Raw genomic sequence first — 23495 nt, 5'->3', positions numbered from 1 at the left:
GAGGGAGGAACACAATATGAAATAGAGGCAGAGTTTGGAATGATGAGTCTTAAATCAAGGAATGCCAAGGACTACTGGCAACCCCTAGTAGTTAGAAGAGAGGCATGGAATAGATTCTTCCTCAGAGTTTCCACAGGGCACATGGCCCTCCCAACACCTATCTTGACTTTTAGCCTCCAGAATTGTAAGAGAATAAATTTCTGTTGTTTTAAGTTACCTAGTTTGTGGTAATTTGTTATGGCAGCTTTAGGAAATTAATACAAGATCTTTTGTCCATTTAAAAATTGGGTTGTGTTTTTAAGCTGTAAAAGTTCTTTATCTATCCTGGATACAAGTCCCTTATCAGAGCTATGATTTGCAAATATTTTCTCCCATTCTGTGGTTGTCTTTTCACTTTTTTGATGGTTTCCTTGGAAGCACTAGAGTTTTTAATTTTTATGAAGTTCAGATGATCTATTTTTTTCTTTTTTTTTTTGCTTATGTTTTTGGTGTCATATCTAAGAATCCTTTGCCAAATCCAAAGTCATGAAGGTTTACCCCTATGTTTTCTTCAAAGAGTTTTATAGTTTTAGTTTTTACATTTAGACCTTTGATCAATTTTGAGTTAATTTTTATATATGGCATGAGGCTTTTCTTTTGCATGTAGCTATCCAGTTGTCTCGGAATCTTTGTTGAAAAGACTTTTCTTTCCCCCATTGAATGGTCTTGGCACCCTTGTTGAAAAATCAGTGGACCGTAGACCATATAATTTATTTCTGGACTCTCAATTCTATTCCATTGATTTACGTATTTATTTCTGTCTCAATACTACACTGTCTTCATTATCATTGCTTTGCAATAACTTTTGAAGTTGAGAAGTGTTAATCATCCTAGTTTGTTCTTTTCTTTTTTTTTTTCCAAGATTGTTTTGGCTATTCCGGGTCTCCCTTCTTATACATTTTAGAATCAAGTGGTCAATTTCTACAAAAAAGTCAGCTGAGATTCTGATAGTGCATTGAATTGATAGACCAATTTAGGGAATACTGCCATCTTAACAATGTTAAGTCTGCAGACCCATGAACATGGGATGTTTTTCCATTTATTCAGATCTTTAATTTCTTATTTTTTATAGTTTCCGGAGTATGAGTTTTATGCTTTCCTTCTTAAATTTATTCCTAAGTATTTTACTTTTTGGTGCTATTGTTAATGGAATTGTCTTCTTATTTTTATTTTTGGATTGTTCATTCTAAGTGTTTAGAAATACAACTGAATTTTGTATATTGATCTGGTATCTTACAACCTTGCTGAACTTGTTTATTACTTCTAATAGTTTTTAGTGGATTCCTTAGGATTTTCTATATGCAAGCTCATGTCACAAATAGAGATAGTTTTATTTCTTAATTTCCAATCTGGATGCCTTTTATTTCTTTTTCTTGCCTCATTGCTTTGGCTGGAATCTCCAATACAATGTTGAATAGAAGTGCCTGGAGAAGACATCTTTGTTTTGTTACTGATCTTAGGAGGAAAGCATACAACTTTCACCATTAAGTATGATGTTAGCTGTGGGATTTTTATAGATGCTCTTTATCAGGTTGAGGAAGTTCCCTTCTATTCTTGGTTAATTGAATTTTTTTTTTTAATCATGAAAGAGTTTTGTTTTATTACATGAGTTTTTACAAAGTGACCCTCATCCCTTATGGATGACTTAATAAGAGATATCTCTCTCTGCATGGATGATATAGAAAAAGGCACCCCCATCCTCCAAGTGGATGTTTTAGAAAAGCCACCCCCACTTTGGGTGGCACAGTACTACGTTAGTGTGTTTGACTTGGTGAGCCAACTGCTCCTCTCTCACCCGGGCACTCTTATTCAGGACCTAATCTGTACATAGTGGCCTTGCCCCACAACACCTTTTTTCAGTATCTGGTTTCCTAGTGCCTGGGGCCTCTCTGATTCACTTTTTTTCCAGAGATTTCATACCAATGGCTGAGGTGCTGATGAGAGTAAGACACAAAACCTTACATCAGTTTTAAGCAATCTACATGTTTCAGTCTACTGCCTTACCCCTGCCTTCTGTGGCCCCTGGCATCTCCAATTCCTGAACTTCTCTGGTACTTATTATCTTTCTCTATAGGTACTTAAGTTTGACCTTCCTCTGCTCTGCTAAGTCACTTGTCTTTCTTCTATCCACTTTCCACTGATATCTTTGTGATTTGGAGTTATAGATATCTCTTAGGTCAAAGAAGATAGAGTTTGTGCTCTTATTTCTTTCTTACTTTTTTAATTGTATTTTTTTAATTTTTAAATTTTATACAGCAGGTTCTTATTAGTTATTAATTTTATACACATCAGTGTATACATGTCAACCCCAATTGCCCAATTCATCATACCCCCACCACCCCTACGGCTTTCCCCCCTTGGTTTCCATATGTTTGTTCTCTACATCTGTGTCTCAATTTCTGCGCTGCAAACCAGTTCATCTGTACCGTTTTTCTAGGTTCCACATATATGTGTTAATATACGATATTTGTTTTTCTCTTTCTGACTTACTTCACTCTGTATTACAGTCTCTAGATCCATCCACGTCTCAACAAATAACCCAATTTCGTTCCTTTTCATGGCTGAGTAATATTCCATTGTATATATGTACCACATCTTCTTTACCCATTCGTCTGTCGATGCGCATTTAGGTTGCTTCCATGACCTGGCTATTGTAAATAGTGCTGCAATGAACATTGGGGTGCACGTGTCTTTTTGAATTATGGTTTTCTCTGGGTATATGCCCAGTAGTGGGATTGCTGGATCATATGGTAATTCTATTTTTAGTTTTTTAAGGAACCTCCATACTGTTCTCCATAGTGGCTGTATCACTTTACATCCCCACCAACAGTGCAAGAGGGTTCCCTTTTCTTCGCACCCTCTCCAGCATTTGTTGTTTGTAGATTTTCTGATGATGCCCATTCTAACTGGTGTGAGGTGATACCTCATTGTAGTTTTGATTTGCATTTCTCTAATAATTAGTGATGTTGAGCAGTTTTTCATGTACTTCTTGGCCATCTGTATGTCTTCTTTGGAGAAATGTCTATTTAGGTCTTCAGCCCATTTTTGGATTGGGTTGTTTGTTTTTTTAATATTGAGCTGCATGAGCTGTTTATATATTTTGGAGATTAATCCTTTGTTGATTCGTTTGCAAATATTTTCTCCCATTCTGAGGGCTGTCTTTTTGTCTTGTTTATGGTTTCCTTTGCTGTGCAAAAGTTTTTAAGTTTCATTAGGTCCCATTTGTTTATTTTTGGTTTTACTTCCATTACTCTAGGAGGTGGGTCAAAAAGGATCTTGCTGTGATTTATGTCATAGAGTGTTCTGCCTATGCTTTCCTCTAAGAGTTTGATAGTGCCCGGTCTTACATTTAGGTCTTTAATCCATTTTGAGTTTATTTTTGTGTATGGTGTTAGGGAGTGCTATAATTTCATTCTTTTACATGTAGCTGTCCAGTTTTCCCAGCACCACTTATTGAAGAGGCTGTCTTTTCTCCATTGTATATCCTTGCCTCCTTTGTCATAGATTAGTTGACCATAGGTGCGTGGGTTTATCTCTGGGCTTTCTATCTTGTTCCATTGATCTATGTTTCTGTTTTTGTGCCAATACCATATTGTCTTGATTACTGTGGCTTTGTAGTATAGTCTGAAGTCAGGGAGTCTGATTCCTCCAGCTCTGTTTTTTTCCCTCAAGACTGCTTTGGCTATTCGGGGTCTTTTGTGTCTCCATACAAATTTTAAGATTTTTTGTTCTAGTTCCATAAAAAATGCCATTGGTAATTTGATAGGGATTGCACTGAATCTGTAGATTGCTTTGGGTAGTATAGTCATTTTCACAATATTGATTCTTCCAATCCAAGAACATGGTATATCTCTCCACCTGTTGGTATCATCTTTAACTTCTTTCATCAGTGTCTTATAGTTTTCTGCATACAAGTCTTTTGTCTCCCTAGGTAGGTTTATTCCGAGGTATTTTATTCTTTTTGTTGCAATGGTAAATGGGAGTGTTTCCTTAATTTCTCTTTCAGATTTTTCATCATAAGTGTATAGGAATGCAAGAGATTTCTGTGCATTAATTTTGTATCCTGCAACTTTACCAAATTCATTGATTTGCTCTAGTAGTTTTCTGGTAGCATCTTTAGGATTCTCTATGTATAGTATCATGTCATCTGCAAACAGTGACGGTTTTACTTCTTCTTTTCCAATTTGTATTCCTTTTATTTCTTTTTCTTCTCTGATTGCTGTGGCTAGGACTTCCAAAACTATGTTGAATAATAGTGGTGAGAGTGGACATCCTTGTCTTGTTCCTCATCTTAGAGGAAATGCTTTCACTTTTTCACCATTGAGAAGGATGTTTGCTGTGGGTTTGTCGTACATGGCCTTTATTATGTTGAGGTAGGTTCCCTCTATGCCCACTTTCTGGAGAGTTTTTATCATAAATGGGTGTTGAATTTTGTCAAAAGCTTTTTCTGCATCTATTGAGATGATCATATGGTTTTTATTCTTCAATTTGTTAATATGGTGTATCACATTGATTGATTTGCGTATATTGAAGAATCCTTGCATCCCTGGGATAAATCCCACTTGATCATAGTGTATGATCCTTTTAATGTGTTGCTGGATTCTGTTTGCTAGTATTCTGTTGAGGATTTTTGCATGTGTATTCATGAGTGATATTGGTCTGTAATTTTTTTTTGTCCTAGGTAAAATTTCCCAAGTTTTCTATGAATCTCCTTAACAATATAAGTGGATTTCAGCTTTGGTTAAAATATCAATGTGAATGGGAGAAATCACTATTCTATATCTACCTATTCTTATTTCAGAGAGCTCTGATTATTGGAGAGGTATTTTCCTCTGAAACACTTTTCTTCACTTCCATACATTGTATCTATTTCTGCTCTCTTTAGTTACAAAGAACTTTTGTATTTAAAAATAATATAGTTTGGTGAATAGAAGGCTGGCTTTCATAGTCTGGAGAAAGGATACTAAACTCACTGTCTCTAATTCTTTGTCCAACCTGAAGTAAATATTTGAGCCAGTTGGGAGGATGTAAGAAATTTCCAAGTGAATATTACAGGCAGATAAAACAAGTTGCGTTAAGCACAGAAAGGCTGAAAAATACAAGTTGCTCAGAGAATACAAATACATAGAATATATAGTTACGGTATGTAAAGGAAAAAACCCTGTCTTCTTCCCATGTTTCTCCTTTACTCTCACACTACTACCATACTCACAATACTTCTAAAACCAGATGTGTGTCGGTTTTCCCTACACCGAGCAATTCTGTGACACCAGCTTGGTGTCCTACAATTTAACTCAATCTTGACACTGTCAACCTGGAGACAGCACCTGGAGATAGCATCAGATCCCACAGGTTAAGGGCTCAGTCCCACAAGACTGCCCCTACTTCAGATGCCAATTGCAAGTAGTTAAGTGCCCAGGTTATCTACAACTTCTGTCCAACACGGCTATAATTGGAGGTTCCCATTACCTCCCCCCCTTGGATTTGATTATTGGCTAGAACAACTCACAGAACTCAGGGAAACATGTTTACCAATTTATTGAAGGATATGATAAAGGATACAGATGAACAACCAGATGAACAGATACATAGGCAAGGTGTGGGAGTGCAGGAGCTTCTCTCCTGGTGGAGTTGGGGTGCGTCATCCTTCTGGTACGTGGATGTGTTCATCAACCTGGAAGCTCTCCAGGCCTCATACTCTTGGGATTTTATGGATGCTTCCTCATGTAGTCATGATCAATTAACTCCATCTCCAGCCCCTCTCCCCTCTCTGTAGAATGTGGGGAGGGGCTGAAAATTCCAAGCTTCTAATCGGGCTTCATCTTTCTGGTGACCAGCCCCCATCTAGGAGCCACCCAGAAGCCCACCGGAGTCCCCTCATTAGAACAAAAGATGCTCCTAGTGCTCTTATCACTTGGTAATTTACAGGGGTTTCAGGAGCCCTGTGTCAGGTACATGAGGCAGAGACCAATATATTTATTTACTATTTCATAGTAAGGTGGGTATAAAGACATGAAAAGTTAGTGAGGAAAAGTAATAATGCTAAATGCTAACAGTTTATTAAGCTATATTCTGGCTACTACTTAGTACTTTACATGTAATAACCTTCATTACAACCTTATTATTATCCTGTTTTACAGATGGGGAAAAGGAGGCATGGCAGTGTTAGGGTAACTGGCCTAATATTTTACAGCTAATAAATGACAGAGATGGGCTCTGAATCCAAGCAGTTTGTCTGCCCCTCATGAAATGGTCTCATAATGAGTGGCCTTTTTATTCTGAAGATTCTGGGACTTCTTAGGTAGAAAGTTGGAGATATTGGTAGAAAGATCCTCTTCTATCTATTCATCTTTGGCTTTCTCAAAGGAGTATCTGAGACAAGATAGGTGGTCCAAGTTTATGGAGCCAGAGTGGAGACCAGAGGACTGTTCCAACATTCTGATCTTCCACATATAACCTGGGGTTAGGAGGACAGACTTGCTGGTGGCTGGTGGACTAAGCTCAGATATTTCAAGTTGGCCAGAGACCTTCAGGGAGGAGATATCTTACCTTCCTATCCAAGAGGAAAAGGAACTGAAGCTGTGAAAGGGAGAATGAGTACTGGTGGCAGTCAGTACTTGATGCCAGTTCTTTTCTGCAAATGCATAGAGGAAAAAAAAGACATTTTACAATTAAACAGCCATTAGTTAAGTACTGCCAGGTTCTAAGTGGTTATTTATAAATTCATCTGACCCTCACAGCAACCCTAGGGGACAGGCACATTTATTATTCTTATTTTACAAATGGCGCCATTAAAGCACAAAGATATTATTATATAACTTGCTTAGTGTTGTTTGTTTTCGGCAAATTAATGGAGGAGTGAGGCTGGAAAGAACTACAATAAAGTTGTCATTAAGTACAAAACAGCTGATTAAAAATCAGTACTTTTCAGCTACTGTGTAGCAGAAAGAACCCTGGATTTGAATCAGGGTTTGGATTCAAGCCCCATCCCTGAGTGCTGTGTAAAGATTTGGGGCTGATCACTCTGGGCAATTTTCTCGCCTACAAAATGCAGATAATAATACCTATCTCCTAGGGTTTTTGTAAGGATCTAGCAAAATGACTGTAAAAGCGCACTGTAATCTCTAAAATGTTAGACAAACGTGAGAAACGTTTCCTCCCGGTTCTGGATTCGTAAATTTGGGATACGGACTACCAATCCCAACAGGCAAATCCTCCGCCCTCCCTTACCGGAAACCAGCGCAGGTCCTTCTGGGACTTGTAGTTTTATACGGGATCTGGCCCGCCTTTCCCGTTTCGTAAGGGCGGCGCGGTGTGAGCCCCGGAACTAGTCGTCGCCTGAGAGGCGTTCTGGTTAGGAAAGAGAGGTCAGAGGTCGCGGGGGCAGAAGGCGTTTCTGCCGCTGGCCTAGTCGCTATGTAGCGGAGGGGTAGGCACCCCCCGTCACGTTCTGGAAGGTTCTTGGGCTCGACTAGGGCAGTAGCCCCAGGACTTCTAGTCCCCGGCTTCGGGTCCCTGCCGGCTGAGCGGAGCCGCCGCCGCCATGTTTGGCTGCTTGGTGGCGGGGAGGCTGGTGAGGATGGGGCCGGGTGGTCTCAGGAAGGGGGCAGGACCCCGAGGGCGAGGCCCCGGGAAGGGGAGGGTGCGTTGGTGCGCGGGATGCGGGGAAACCCCCTCACGTCTAGCTGACTGCTGAGAGTTTGAGGGTGGGGAGTGGGACGCTGGGATGTTCGCTCTCCTTTCCCCCCAGCGCTTTTCAGAGTAGCAGTCACACCATTAGCTGCCATTTATCGAGTGTGCATTATCTTAGGCAATGCACGCCTTTTGTCTATTCCTAGTCATCTCAGCCATCTATGTAGCGCTTATTTGGCCCTGCAAACTTAACCGTAACTTGTGAGATGGTGGTTCTCCTTCTCATTTTGCAGTTGAGGGACTTAAGCTCAGTTGGCAGTAGAAATACTCGCCTGAGCTCATAAAGTGAGTTCGAGGTAAATGTGGTGTTTGAATCTAGTCTGTAGCGTCCTGTTTGTCGAAGATGAAGGTACTCGGGCAAAGTATAACTGCTGGGTCCTTTTGGAAGGGCCCTAATAAAAATATGCTTAACGTAATTGGAAATTGGCTGATAGAAACGCCTGAAACTTAAAGCATGAGATGACCCCAGAAGGAGGTGAGCAGCGAATTTCCTTATTGGTAAAAAGAGATTACCTTCCTTGATGAATTGTTAGGTAAATGAGTTAAGTACCTGGGATTGTTCCAGAAGAATCTGGAGGGTGAATCTTGCTTGCCTCCGTAGAAGCCACTCAGAAATCCATTTCAGACCTGATTCCTTTCACCTAGAATTCTTTCTCTTTATTTTTTTTCTCCCTGCTTTATTAAATGTTGCAGCCCCTTTGTTGAATTTTTTCATCAATTTTTGATAATATAGTGTGTACACAGTTCTAAGGAACCACAGAGATAAATTGGAGATGGCTATCCTCAGATTTATTGTCTGTCCCTTGAATGACTGGGAGGCCCCTTTTGGTGATGGTGGTAATTGATAATACTGGTGGGATAACTTTGTATTTACTCCTGCTCCGGATAGGAAGAATGAAAGGACCAGCCTGAGATTGAGTGTGGGACGAATTTCGTTAACGAATAACATTTAAAATGTGTGTGTTTTTCTAAAGAATAGGAAGGCCCTATGGAATCTGTGTTGTCAACTACTTTGCAAGGAATTTAGTTATAGCAATGCCTGTATCTATTTACCTAACACCTAACCTACGTAGTGGATATCCAGTAGGGGTTCCTTCATGACAAGATTTTCTTTGACGGTGTTTGACTTTTTAATTCTGGAGTATTTGAACTTGTTAATCAAAATGAAGGGCAAATAGACCTAGCGATGCCTCAACGTTTAACTACATTATTCTTTTACTAGAAAAATTCACCTAATCTAAAGTTATGGGCTCAGTAAAAGATGTACCCTTTTTCCTAAGGTCGAGGATTAGTGTGTCATAATACAGATTAACAGAATGTCTGGTGTCTTTGACAGAGTTGACATTGAATAAATATTTATTTTACCTGATGATTATTTCAAGACTTGTAGATACCATGATTTTATGTGCCTTTTAAGATTATGCATGCCAAAAACTGGTAAAATTGAATTTAATACTAATATAGGCATTTTGGTTTATATTTATGTTCTTTCTTCCTTTGTTTTATTCTCTGTATTTAAACCGGAGGGTTTAATAATTTGGGGATTACAAATATATTTCAGTGAGTAGGCAAAATGACAAATAATGAATCTGCAAATAATGAGGATTGACTGTAATAACTTCTGAATTGCTTACCCATTTTAATTACCCGAGGTTCTTTACCTTCAAACTAGAAGATAAAGCTTTGGTGGCATGGTGTTTTGAACAGCCTTTCATTTTTATAACATTCTGAAGCTGTAGTGATTTATTTATGTAAGTAAAATCCTTTCAGGGCACTTCTGAAATAATTTAGTTATGTTTTTGAAAGATTACATTCATTAAATCATTTTAAGGCTAAATGTATATTTTTAGATTTTTCTATTAAAATAAGCACTCTTTTTGGTGTTTTTGGTAATTCCGTAATTAGAGTATCAGATTGATCCAATGTTATACTTGATATAATGACTATAATTGACTATATTTGGTAACAGAGCTTACAGCAATACTAAAAGGGCTATAGAAACTTATCAAACTATTGAACTAAGGCGAGTTTCTTATATTCTAGGTGCAAACAGCTGCACAGCAAGTGGCAGAGGATAAGTTTGTTTTTGACTTGCCTGATTATGAAAATATCAACCATGTTGTGGTTTTTATGCTGGGAACAGTCCCATTTCCTGAGGGAATGGGAGGATCTGTCTACTTTTCCTATCCTGATTCAAATGGAATGCCGGTATGGCAACTCCTAGGATTTGTCACAAATGGGAAACCAAGTGCCATCTTCAAAATTTCAGGTCTTAAATCTGGTAAGAATATATATTAAAATAGTTTCATAATTAAACTTTTTTCTTAAATAGCATAACATAGAATGTGGCTTTTTTTACTTTTCATTATATTTTCTGATTGCTGAAGTAATATGTAACATTATTTAAAAAAAAAAAATCAGGGACTTCCCTGGCAGTCCAGTAGTTAAGATTCCATGCTTCCACTGCAGAGGGCACAGGTTCCATCCCTGGTCAGGGAACTAAGATCCTGCATGCTGTGAGCATGGCACGGCCGGAAAAAAAAAAATCAGATGGTACTGACACATTTGAAAAATGGTAAGTGAAGAGACCTCACGCTCACACTCCCATCCATCCTCTGCTTCTGGAGACAACCACTCACTGTGGTTTTCTTTGTATGCTATATACCTTTGTAAAGGGATTTTTCTGAATTAGTGGGTGTTTTAATAAAAATGAGAGGAATCGTCTCATAATTTGTAATATGCACATCAGTGTTTAAATAAACAGATAAACCAAGTAGACTTGTATAGGAAATACAATGAGAGTCCATTTTTTCTACGAAGTTTTTTGAGCTATTAGATTTGATTACCCCTTCAGTGTTCTTCTGTTGGTTGTATTGACATTGTAGGTGTTAGATCTTACAGGGACGATCCTTGCTTTGATGCTTGAGGTATTTTGTTTAGAAATTGAGAATGAAACTAGGTAGCATTTACTCCCATTGAATATCTGGTTCCTTTGAAAGTCTAGATAAAAACAGACATGAAAAGTCTTAGATTATAAATATGTATTCTCCTGGAAATAGTCTGTAAAGTCCAAGGCAAAGTTATATTTAGGTAACATGTTTATATATTTAACAAACATTTTGGTATCACTATAATGATTAAGTTCTTGCCTGAGATCACTCATATTCTTAAAAAGGAAGATAGTTCTATGGACCAATATTTAGAAGGGTGAGAAGTAATTGTGGATGTTTGTACAAAGTGCTGAGAGAGAATAGGTAAGGGACAATTAACTCTTAAGTAGGTTTGGGAAAATTTCTGGGAGGAGATGATATTGGACCTTTTGAGAAGATAAGTAGGAGTTTGTCAGGCCTCTGAGAGGCCTATTGGGCATTCTTTTCTAGGTAGAGGTAATATGGGTATAATGATGAAAGTTTGACATCGTGGTATGCTCAGAACGGCACAAGGTATGGTGTATAGGATAGGCAGGCACGGATCATGAAAAGCTGAAAAGCTTATGTATCACACTGACTCATTTGAATTTAATAGGCTAGCAATTTTTAACATGCTTAGATCACAGACCTATTTGATAGTGTCATAAAAAGTATGTGTTATATAAGCATAGTATAAATACTAAAAAATTTGCATGTACTCTGAAGCCCATCCATGTGTCCCTCCCCATAAAGAACTGTCCCTGTAGGTATAGAGGAGCCAGTGAACAATTTCAAGTAAGGGAATGATATGATCAAATTTAATTTTTATCCTAAGGACTGTGAAGAATGAACTGGAGCAGTTCTGGCCAGATGATGAACTGTTAGCTGCTGTTATTTTTGTAGTTGGAATTCTACAAGAAGAAATGGGAAAGAGTAATATTTAAAGCTAAAAATTGTTTAGATTGATGATAAATACTAATCTCTAGATTTAAGAACCGGGACAGATTCTTACAGTCCTTCTCAGTGGGGGTTCCCTGAGATAATTATCCCTAATCCCTAAGGCAGTGGTTCTTAAAGCATGGGTCCCTGACCAGCAGCATCATTACCTGGAAACTTGTTAGAAATGCACATTTGTGGTAGGACCCCAGACCTACTGAATCAGAAAGAGTCATTATCAAATCACTTTTTCTCTTTTCTGTAGCTGCACCTAAAAATAGAAAAAATAAGTAGAAAAAAAATGTGGACAACTCAATACACTTTAGTGAAGTTAAATATAAAGAGAAAGTAATAAAGGAACCAGAGAGAGAAGACAAGTCATTAATAACTGAACAGCAATGAGTTAGTTTAGCAGATTTATGAACAGCATGAATAGAGGTCAAAAGTCAATAGATGAGTATCTTCAAAGTGCCAAGGAAAAATAAAATAACCCTCAAAGCTATCATTGTAAAGTGAAGGAGAAATAAATGTGTTTTCATGTGGAGATGTAGAGTTTACTACTAATAGACCATTACTGAAAGAACTGCTGAAGGTAGTTGTACTTTAATAGGAAGGAACTGAATCCCTGAATGTAGAAGGGTATGCAAGACTCAAAGTTAGCAAAGAAATTGGTAAGCATATAGACAAATCAGGACAACCTGATTACATAAAACAATACAACAAATAAATGCACAAGAATTAAATACTGTACTGGAAAACAGTGCATATGATAGTAGGGGTAGTGATCTGAGTAAGCTTTCTAAGGTCCTGTGGTTTAGAAGGAGTAATAAAATTGATTCTACTTTCAAGTAATCCTGTTAAAATTTTAAGGAAAACTTAAAAAAAAAGAAAAAGAGGGAAAAATACATGGTATGTGAAAAACAAAATGAGATGGTAGAAATAATTTTACATATATCAGTTATCAAAATAAATCTAAACAGACTAAAGTTACCAGAGAAAGCATGGAGACTCCAGGATGGGATTTTTTTTTAAAGGCAGCAAACTAATAATTATAGTGATGTTTATCAGTAACATGTCTAAAATATTCTAACACAAGGAACCCCCCAAAAAGCTGTTATAGGTGTGTTTTAGAAAAATGGGACTAAGGCAAAAGCATTATCAAGGATTAAGAGGTTCATTCACTAGGAATGAAATAATTCACTAGGAAGACTTAAATATTTCTAGGAAAAAGTGAATGTCATGAATTTGTGTGTATATAAAACATAACTTCAAATATAAAAAAAATTGACTTTACAATGATAAGTGGACAACCTTACAATCAATATTTTAATATACCTCTTGATAATTAATACATCAAGTAAATAAAATACTAGTAAAGAAGGAAAATTTGAATAAAGAATTAACAAACTTGAGCTAATGGACACTATAGAACCCTGAAACTAATAATTAGATCATACACACTTTTTAAGTACACAGAACATTTATGAAATTTGACCACATGCCAAGTCATGAAGCAAGCTGTAGCAAATGGGAGATTATCAGTATGCAACCCACAATGCAGTGTAATTACAAATCAAAAGATTAAACATTGCCATGTTTAGAAATTCAAAAATATTTTAACTAATGGGTCATAGAAGAAATGACCGTGGAAATTAAACTTCCACAGAAACCAAAGCAAAATAAAACATCACATATCAAACCTTTTGAATGCAGGTAAGGTAGTACTAAAGAAATTAACTCTTAGGCTTAAATGTGTGTATATGAAAAGAGATTGAAATGAGTGGGCTAAGTATTGAACATAGCAACGCAAAGAGAGTAGATGAAAAAATGGTAATGCTAAGAATAGAAATTAGTGACAGAAAGCAAAGAAATGATAGAGGGCCTTAATGAAATAAAAATCTGATTCTTTGAAAAGACTAATAAAATGATGAGCTATTGAAAAGATATATTTAGGAAAAAGAAGACACAATGTTATTGAAAATGTGAAAATGGAGACATAACTATAACTGTAGTAGAGACTAAGTAAAATTTACAAGAAATTTTATGCCAATACATTTGAGAACAACAAAGGAACTGATGAAATTGGTTATTTTCTAGAAAAATGTACTAAAGAAAACTGACTCAAATAAATTTAAATCATGAATAGATACAATATCAATAAAGAAATTAAAATGAGTAATTAAAAATATACCTCTCCCGATGTGAATGGACCTAGAGTCTGTCATATAGAGTGAGGTAAGCTGGAAAGAGAAAAACAAATATCATATATTAACGCATATATGTGGAATCTAGAAAAACGGTACAGATGAAACTGTAGGGTAGGAATAGAGACGTAGACGTAGAGAATGGACATGTGGACACAGTGGGGGAAGGGGAGAGTGGGACGAATTGGGAGATTAGGTTTGACATAAATACACTACCATGTGTAAAATAGGTAACTAGTGGGAACCTGTATAGCTCAGGGAGCTCAGCGTGGTGCTCTGTGACGACCTAGATGGGTGGGATTGGGGGGGTTGGGAGGGAGGTCCAAGAGGGAGGAGATATACATATACATATAGCTGATTCACTTCATTGTACAGCAGAAACAAACACAACATTGTAAAGCAGTTTTACTCCAATTAAAAAAAAAAATACCTCTCCCTTTCACATACAACTACTAGACCCAGATGGTTTACAAAGTTCCACTATGCCTTTATGAAACAGATTGTTCATAGCTCATATAAAGTGTCAGAGAATAGGAAAAGAAGCAAAGTTACCCTAAGTTTAGATTTTTTTTTTTCGAATTTTTTTTTTTAATTTATTTTATTTATTATTTTTTTTTTTTGGCTGTGTTGGGTCTTCGTTGCTGCGCACAGGCTTTCTCTAGTTGCGGCGAGCAGGGGCTACTCTTCCTTGCGGTGCGCGGGTTTCTCATTGCGGTGGCTTCTCCTGTTGCGGAGCATGGGCTCTAGGTGCGCGGGCCCCAGTAGCTGTGGCTCGCGGGCTAAGTAGTTGTGGCTCGCGGGCTCTAGAGCACAGGCTCAGCAGTTGTGGCACACGGGCCCAGTTGCTCTGCGGCATGTGGGATCTTCCCGGACCAGGGCTCGAACCCGTGTCCCCTGCATTGGCAGGCGGATTCTTAACCACTGCACCACCAGGGAAGCCCCTAAATTTAGATTTTGAAGCTAATATAACCTCCTTATCAAAAAGGACAAGAGCAATATGAAAGAGGAAATTTGGCCTAAGCCAGTTTTATTTATTTTGGATTTTTATATCTTTGTATGTATACAAGTTACAAAGTGAATTTAATAAGATATCTTTATTTTTAAAAACTTCATTATAGAAAATTCAAGATGTACAAAAGCAGACCAAATGGAATATTGAACCCTTCTCTAGTCATCACGCAGCTTCAAAAATGACCAACTCATAACTGAATCACTTTGTTGTACACCTGAACACTTAAAAACAAATAATTTCTTAATATCGGATTGAACATTTAATCAGTGTTCAGATTTCCAATGGTCTCAGAAGTCTTATGTTTATATATTTTAAAGTTTTAAAATATTTTCAGTCAGCATCTGAATAGTAAAGTCCCTACGTTGCAATTAATTGGTTGATAGATCTCTCAAGTATTTTTTATAAAAATCAAAGATTTAATGTATTCTGTCTCTATTTCCAGTAAATTATCTGGATTTAGAGGTTTGATCAGATTTCATTCAAATGCATTTTAAAAATTTTTTGGCAAGTTTATTATAGGCAATGGTGTGTTCTTTGATCAGGAAGTGTATTTTATATATATGTATACACACACACACACACATATATAGTTATCTCTTTGGGAAATTAGCAGCCATTTATATGCAATGCTTAGATTAGCTAATTCAAAATGATAATATTCTAATTGTCATTTATTAGCTGTAAAGAGACACTTGCTATGGGTAGCGTCATTATAAGGCAGGATAAATGCTTGATTATTAATATATCAGTGTTCAAAAAATGAGTTGATACCCTAATGTACTCTGGAAGTAATAAGTTTTTTTTTAAAGAATTATGATATCATTGATGTGTGTGTGTGTATTTATTTATATTTGATGTATTCTAACCATTTGTGTATCATCAGGATCCATTGGACCTAATTTTAATTTTTCAGTTTCTGTTTTAGGCAGATATTGATATTTCATGACTTTTATTCTTTCTAAAGAAATCCCTCAAAGAACAGGGAAAATTAAGTTTTTTTTGTGACTAACAATTTTAATAGCTTTATTGAGTTATAATTTACATACAGTAATTTGCATATATTTAAAGTATACAGTTTGGTAATTTTTGATATATGTATACACCTGTAAAACCATTACCACAATCAAGATAATGAACATATCCATCATCCCTAAAAGTTTCCTAGTGCTCCTTTGTAATCCCCTCTCCTATTTCCTCCTCCACCCCAGGAAACTACTGATCTGCTTTCTGTCACTATAAAATAGTTTGCATTTTCTAGGGTTTTCTTTCACTCAGCATGATTACTTTTACAGTCATCCATGTTGTAGTATGACTCACTACAATAGTAATTCATTCCTATTTATTTCTGGGTAGTTGTGTGGTATACCACCATTTGTGTATCCATTCACCTGTTGATGGACATTTGGATTGTTTCAGTTTTTGGCTCATAAAAATAAAGCCGCTATGAACATTTGTGTATAAGTCTGTATGGACATATGGTTTCATTTCTCTTAGATAAATATTTGAGAGTGGAATGGCTGGATCATAATGGTACTTCTGTGTTAAACTCTTTAAGAAACTGCCAAACTATTTTGCAACATGGTGGTTCCATTTTACATTTCAATCTGCAGTATATGAAAGTTCCACTTCCTCCCTGTCCTTGTCAACGCATGGTCAGTTTTACGTGTTCTAATAGATATATAGTGGTATCCCATTAGGTTTTAAATTTGCATTTCCCTAATGACTAATGATACTGAGCATTTTTTGAAGTGCTTATTTGCTTTCTCTGTATCTTCCTTGGTGAAGTGTTTATTCAAATCTTTTGCCTTTTTTTTTTAATTGCGTTGTTTATTTTATTTTATTTTATTTTTTTGGCTGCACTGGGTCTTCGTTGCTGCTTGCGGGCTTTGTCTAGTTGCTGCAAGCCGGGGCTACTCTTCGTTGTGGTGCACGAGCTTCTCATTGTGGTGGCTTCTCATTGTGGAGCATGGGCTCTAGGCCTGCGGGCTCAGTAGTTGGGGCATTTGGGCCCTAGAGCATGCGGGCTTCAGTAGTTGCAGTGTGTGGGCCCAGTAGTTGTGGCACGCGGGCCCTAGAGCACGTGGGCTTCAGTAGTTGCAGCACACAGGCTCCATGGCACACGGGCTTTAGTAGTTGTGGCTCGCGGGTTCTAGCGCACAGGCTCGGTAGTTGTGGCTCATGGGCTCAGTTGCTCCATTGCATGTGGGATCTTCCTGGACCAGGGATCGAACCCATGTTCCCTGCATTGGCAGGCAGATTCTTAACCACTGTGCCACCAGGGAAGTCCCCTCTTACTGAGTTTTGAGAGTCCTCTATATATTCTTTTTTTTTTTTTTTTTTTTTTTTTTTAAATTATTATTTATTTATTTATTTATTTATTTTTGGCTGTGTTGGGTCTTCGTTTCTGTGCGAGGGCTTTCTCTAGTTGCGGCGAGCGGGGGCCACTCTTCATCGCGGTGCGCGGGCCTCTCACTATCGCGGCCTCTCCCGCTGCGGAGCACAAGCTCCAGACGCGCAGGCTCAGTAGTTGTGGCTCACGGGCTTAGTTGCTCCGCGGCATGTGGGATCCTCCCAGACCAGGGCTCGAACCCGTGTCCCCTGCATTGGCAGGCAGATTCTTAACCACTGCGCCACCAGGGAAGCCCCTCTATATATTCTTGATACAAGTTATTTATAAGATATGTGATTTGACATGTTTTTCTAGTTTTTGAATTGTCTTTTCTCTTTATGGTGTCTTTTATAGAGCATATGTTTTTGTGTGTTTTTTTGTTTTGTCTTTTTGCAGACATCTTGTTTATTGATTTGTTCCCTTGCATCTTTTTAAAAATAATTTTATTGAAGTATAGTTGATTTACTTAGAACATGTTTTTAATTTCGGTGAAGTTCAGTTTTTCAGTTTGTTCTTCTCTGGATTGTGCTTTTAATGTTGCATCTAAGAAATCTTTGCCTTACCCAAGGTTACAAAAGTGTTCTCCTAGATGTTTTTAGTTTTAGACTTTACATTTGTATCTGGGATCCAATTTGAATGAATTTTCGTATTTAGTGCAAGGTATGGATTGAAGTTTGAACTTTTTTTTTTTTGCAAGTGGATATCAAACTGTTCCAACACCATTTGTTAAAAAGAGGAAGTAATGACATATTTTTCTGCATTCATCATCAAATACATTCACTTGATACTCACTTGGGAGCTCTCAAAGTACTCCATTTTAAAGTAAAACATAAAGTACATAAATGAATATTTATAGAGATGTTTATATGAATATATATTGATTTAAAAAGGAAAGAGAAATGGAAATAGATACTGTTATACAGTTTTTTAAACAAATTACTAGTTGGAAGGCATGCTAGAAAATTAAATGGATACTGGTAGATATTAATAGTAATAAGCGATACAGGCAGAGGATCAACTAACTTGGGACAAGAGAGAGAGATTTTTGGTTTGGGTGTGAGGAACCTTTGGAACATGATAGCAATGCCTTAAACATAAAGTGGTGGGTTTTGTTTGTGTAGCAATAGGCTAGTAGCCAGCCAACTATTAACCTTTGCATAGTTGGAAAGTGCAGGCTTATTTTGTATCCAGACTCATATGCATTGATTAAGGTTAATATTGGCCACCATCTAGTATACCAGGACCCACTGGTTGTTTTTGGAGACATACTAATTAAATTGTCAATTTAATTGTCCTTACCTTACCTTCTCTTCTCTTTGCTCTAGCTTTGTCAACATTTTGAGTTGGGAAAGGGGTGCAACATCTCTTTTTCATTTATGATCATCACTATATTCCCTGAAGGAGATGCCTTGGAAATAGTGAAAAGTACTTTCTTCTGTCATTTTTGCACTGCCTTTGGCTGTCTTTTCCCTTTTCTCTTGTGACACCCAAAAGGTTGGGGGCAGTGGGCATAACATTCTGAGATCATAAAAACCCAGACACACAAAAAAATCCCACAAGGGCTCAGAGGCAAAGAACATACAAATCAATTTTCACTGCAAAGTAAAGGAGCTGTTACAGTGGAGGATTACTGGACTGAATGTCAATATTATGACATAGTATGAGTGTGTTTCATGTTTGGTAATTGCAATCATTGTTGCTTTTGTTGTGGTCATCCATGTACAATGCTTGGTGTCAGTCTATTTACCTCTTGTAAAAATAAAATACAGTGTGTGTGTGTGTTAAAAAAAAAAAAAATGGTGAGCATACCATTTGGGAAAACTATGAGTAAGAATTTTACCTGATTACAGAAATTCTAGCATCGATGACAAAGAACTAATAAATTCTTTTATAGCAGTTATAAACTGATCACCAGATACATTAAGTTCTATCAACATACCTGTGGTGGAGAGTCCTAGTCACCCACCAAAATACAGTTGTGGCTAGACCTATGGCTACCCAGCTACATCCTACATTTCTCAGTCTCCCTTTCAGTTGGTTGTAATTATGTGACTAAGTTCTCACCAATGAAGTGTGAGTGCCTGCATTGTGTTCCACTCCCTGATCTGGGCCTTAAAACACCGAGACTGTGCACTCTTCTGTGATTTCTTTTCTTTCTGCTATGCTTGGAAACAAAGAGTGCCCTAAAGGATGGTGGAGAGCAAGAAGGAAGAAATCCCTGTCCTACTGTGAAAAATTCTGAGAAACAATGGTAAAAAGGTCACGAAAATTAATACTAATTGAAGATATGTTCTTTGCCCTTAAGGAACTTATTATCTGGAATAAGGAACAAAAGACAAACACATTAAAAAAAATTACAATGTGACATACAAGTTACATTCATGATGATTTAGCACAGTCTATATGATTAAGAGATGTAAAAGTAAAAGAAGAGGTGAAGTAATCTCAGATGCCTCATAGAGAAGAATCAGACCATTTTAGGGAGAAGGAAAACTATGCACAATATGAACAAACACACAAAGATAGGGGATGTATGTTAGAACACCATAGGAAGAGCTGTCTAGCCAAAACAGAAAAAAAAAAAAAAAACCCAGACATTTCCTTATTGTGTTATCTCATCCAATCTGGAGAAAATTCAGCAATCAAAAATGAGTTAATACAGTTGCTCTAACCAAAACTTTAACAATAATAATTACGCAGTGACATATTTTCTGTTGTGGAGTTAGCTAAAACAGTCTAAAATCCAGTCCCAGAGTAATACTTAATCCATTATAGGAAAATGGATTTATTTCCATTATGATAAAAGTAATTCTTTTATTCTCCTGCCTTTTAAAAAATAAATTATTTCTCATCATTTCCATTATAACATGGATTTTTTAAAAAATTAATTAATTAATTATTGGCTGTGTTGGGTCTTCGCTTCTGTGCGAGGGCTTTCTCTAGTTGCGGCGAGCGGGGGCCACTCTTCATCGCGGTGCGCGGGCCTCTCACTGTCATGGCCTCTCTTGTTGCGGAGAACGAGCTCCAGACGCGCAGGCTCAGTAGTAGTTGTGGCTCACGGGCCTAGTTGCTCCGCAGCATGTGGGATCTTTCTAGACCAGGGCTCAAACCCGTGTCCCCTGCATTGGCAGGCAGATTCTCAACCACTGCACCACCAGGGAAGCCCTATAACATGGCTTTTGATAGCTTTATCTATGAAAACAAAATGAAATTTCAAGGCAGTATTTTTAATGAGTAAAGCACAATGCTTTATTAAAGGAAAAACAGCTTAAAATATTTAGAGACTTACTGATTATCAACATTAAACAAATTATAAAATGCTGTTAAAATGTTTTGGGTGGTTCTTTCCTAGTGTGTTTGGAAAATGCGCTTTTCGGATGTTTAAAGTATTAGAATTCTTAATTTATACAGAAAAGATTAGACTTTTTATTCATATTAGGGAATTTTGTATTATTGAAATATAAGAATAGGTGGACTTGTAATGGATTTATATTTTTGAACCTTTGAGATGCCCTTTATAAGTTTTATTACATTGAGCAAACCTAGCTAACTAGCACATCAGGGTGGAAGAGAGACTTGCTGAAGTAACTTTAGGCAGTTGTGATTGAACTGAGAATTTATTAAGTAAGAAATCTAGAAGAATTTTATGGGAGTAGGGAGGGTAGAAGGTTAGTTGAAGTGAAGCAAATTTCATGTTAAACTTTGGCAGTATTTGTGGTTCTCTGCTGGTTGATGAACAGATTTCTTAATTTTGCACAGAAAGGTTTTGGTCAGAGGAGGTTGGGACTGCTCTGTTGAGAGAATTGCAGTTGGTAGGACATCTTAAAACAAGTTACTGTGAGTTTTATTTTGTTTGAGAGAAGATTCTTTGTAGCTCTTGGGTTCTGAAAAGGAGTTATACGATGAATATACTTTTAGGCTGATGATGGAACAATCTGGGGTGATGGCTGAGAATTAGGATAGGACTAAACTTGAAAATATAGAAGGGAGGGTTTGATGTTAAGAAACAAGAAGAAACTTCCCTTCTTCCTTCCTCCCTCCATGGGATCTAGAAATCCTAAAAAAAAGTAAATAAATAAAAGACACAAGTTTAGGAGATACAGTTTGGTGGTTAGAGACTTGGGGAAGTTTAAATGAGTCTCTTGCAATTTTTATCTTTAGATGCTGTGCTTGGTGTTCAGTGCGGAAGAGACATTTAATCAAAAACTTAGTAAAAATCATGAAATACTGGGAGTATTATATAAAGAGATTCTTTGCTTTACAGAAATTGTATGCAAACTCAAATTAGCACATAAAAGGGAATATTAACAAAATTAAAATTTGTGTGGAACTTATATTTTAAAAAGTGGGTAACTATATGTCTTTTGCTATATCATGATTTTTAAGTTGTCTGTTTACATTGTGAATGCTTGGGAAATATACTAGAAATTACTGTAGACATTTCCATTAAACAAGTTACAGAAGAAAAAAGTACTTGCTTAGGTAAAGACTGTTGTATATCAACTTCATTCTTAGCACATACATTTCAAATTGATGACTGCTTTCATTCAGGGTCTCCGTATCTGTGTGTGAATATTAAGATCACTCCAAGACAGTATTCAAAGGAAGCAGGTTACTGAGCTGAGATAATTGAAAGTGGCTCTATAGAAGATTAGACTGGAGCATGAACTTGAAGTATGAATAGGTTTGGATGGGATGGAAGTGGGAGGATGGGAATTGCATTTGGAAATCATCAGTCATGAAAGTAGTAGTATACACTGCACCTTCAAGTGACAGTGAGGAGGAGACTTTTAAAGGTAGCATGATAGACTTCTATTTGGGACGTGTGGGGCGAGGGGTAAGGTTTAAAGGTAAAGTGGAGCTGTTGTGTGCTGGTTATGCTATGGGGGGTTTACATTTTTTTCTGGCAGGCAAGTGTTTGAGCAAGAGAATGATACTTTAAAAAATGATGTTTTAGTAAAATCATCGTCTAGGATGGGTTGGAGAGTCTTGTTGAGATTAGAGCCAGAGCAGCCAATTAGGAAAATTTTATAATGTTTGAAGGATGAAGGAAAGGGTAACATTGAATATCTGCTTATGCAATGCATTGTACTAGGCTTTCATGTGTATTATCTATTTAATCTTTATTATTAGCTTCTGGTTTTCAAGAGACTGGATGTCAGAGAAATTAAATATTTTGCTAGCATTTGGTGTTGTCATACAATTGATTTTTGTATATTGACTTTGTATCCTGGAGGTTGAAGGAAAGGGTAACACATTGAATATCTTGCTAAACTCCCTTATTAATAGTTCTAGTTGCATCCTAGAATTTTCTATATAGATGAACATCTATGAAAAAGACTTTCATAGATTGGAAAGACTTTCTTTCCAATATTTTGCCAAATTTTATGCCTTTCATTTCTTTTTATTGCCTTATTGCATTGCCCAGACCTTTGAGCATCATGTTGAATAGAAGTAGTAAGGGTGCAGTGAGGCAAGAAAAAGAAAAGAAACATGACAGTTGTTCTCTCTTCCTCTGTTTTATGAGTGTCTAAGATTGAAAATGAATTGCCCCTTTCATCAATATGAAATACCCTTTATTATGGTAATGCTTCTGTCTTGAAGTCTACTTTGTCTAAAATTTATATAGCTTCTCCAGCGTTCTTTCTCTCCAGTGTTCACATGCTGTATTTTTCTTGTATTTTTACTTTGAGATAAATCTAGGTATCTCTTGTAAACAGTGTGTAGTTAGGTGCTGCCTTTTTTTTGACCTCTGTCTCTGCCTTTTAAATGAGGTGGTTAGACCATTAATGTTTAATGTTACTGATATGGTTAGGTTTAAATTTTTATCTTGGGGTTTTTTTTTCCTTTTTTTCCGCCTTCTTTTGGATCGAGTATTTTTTTTTTTTTAATCACAAGAAACTCTTTTTTTTTAAATTTTTATTTATTTATTTATATTTATTTTTGGCTGTGTTGGGTCTTCGTTTCTGTGCGAGGGCTTTCTCTAGTTGCGGCGAGCAGGGGCCACTCTTCATCACGGTGCACAGGCCTCTCACTGTCGCGGCCTCTCTTGCTGCGGAGAACAAGCTCCAGACGCGCAGGCTCAGTAGTAGTTGTGGCTCACGGGCCTAGTTGCTCCGCATCATGTGGGATCTTCCTAGACCAGGGCTCGAACCCGTGTCCCCTGCATTGGCAGGCAGATTCTCAACCGCTGCGCCACCAGGGAAGCCCGGATCGAGTATTTTTAAAATCCCTATTTCTTCTATTGGGTTTTTACTTTTACCTTTGCATTTTTTTTTAGTGGTTCCTCTATGGATTATTAAATGAATCGTTAA

The 23495-nt window shown here is 37.1% G+C and overlaps 1 protein-coding gene across 2 annotated transcripts in view; it reads left to right on the top strand.

The window, feature by feature from the left end:
* The first annotated feature begins 7371 nt into the window (after positions 1-7371).
* HIKESHI (heat shock protein nuclear import factor hikeshi) overlaps positions 7372-23495 on the top strand; it is a 33812-nt gene continuing 17688 nt past the window's right edge. Inside the window, exons 1-2 of one of the 2 annotated variants that reach the window (XM_059929423.1) lie at positions 7372-7612; positions 9775-10012. In XM_059929423.1, coding sequence (XP_059785406.1) covers positions 7583-7612; positions 9775-10012 — 268 coding nt within the window. In that variant the 5' untranslated portion in view covers positions 7372-7582. Of the gene's footprint in view, positions 7613-7679; positions 8207-9774; positions 10013-23495 lie in introns of those variants that run through there. The other variant, XM_059929424.1, reaches the window with a different exon arrangement.

Source organism: Balaenoptera ricei, chromosome 8 (genome assembly GCF_028023285.1).
Source record: "Balaenoptera ricei isolate mBalRic1 chromosome 8, mBalRic1.hap2, whole genome shotgun sequence".
Classification (NCBI taxonomy): Eukaryota; Metazoa; Chordata; class Mammalia; order Artiodactyla; family Balaenopteridae; genus Balaenoptera; species Balaenoptera ricei.
The sequence above is the reverse complement of the archived record's forward strand: the minus strand, read 5'-3'. Positions and strand labels throughout refer to the sequence as shown.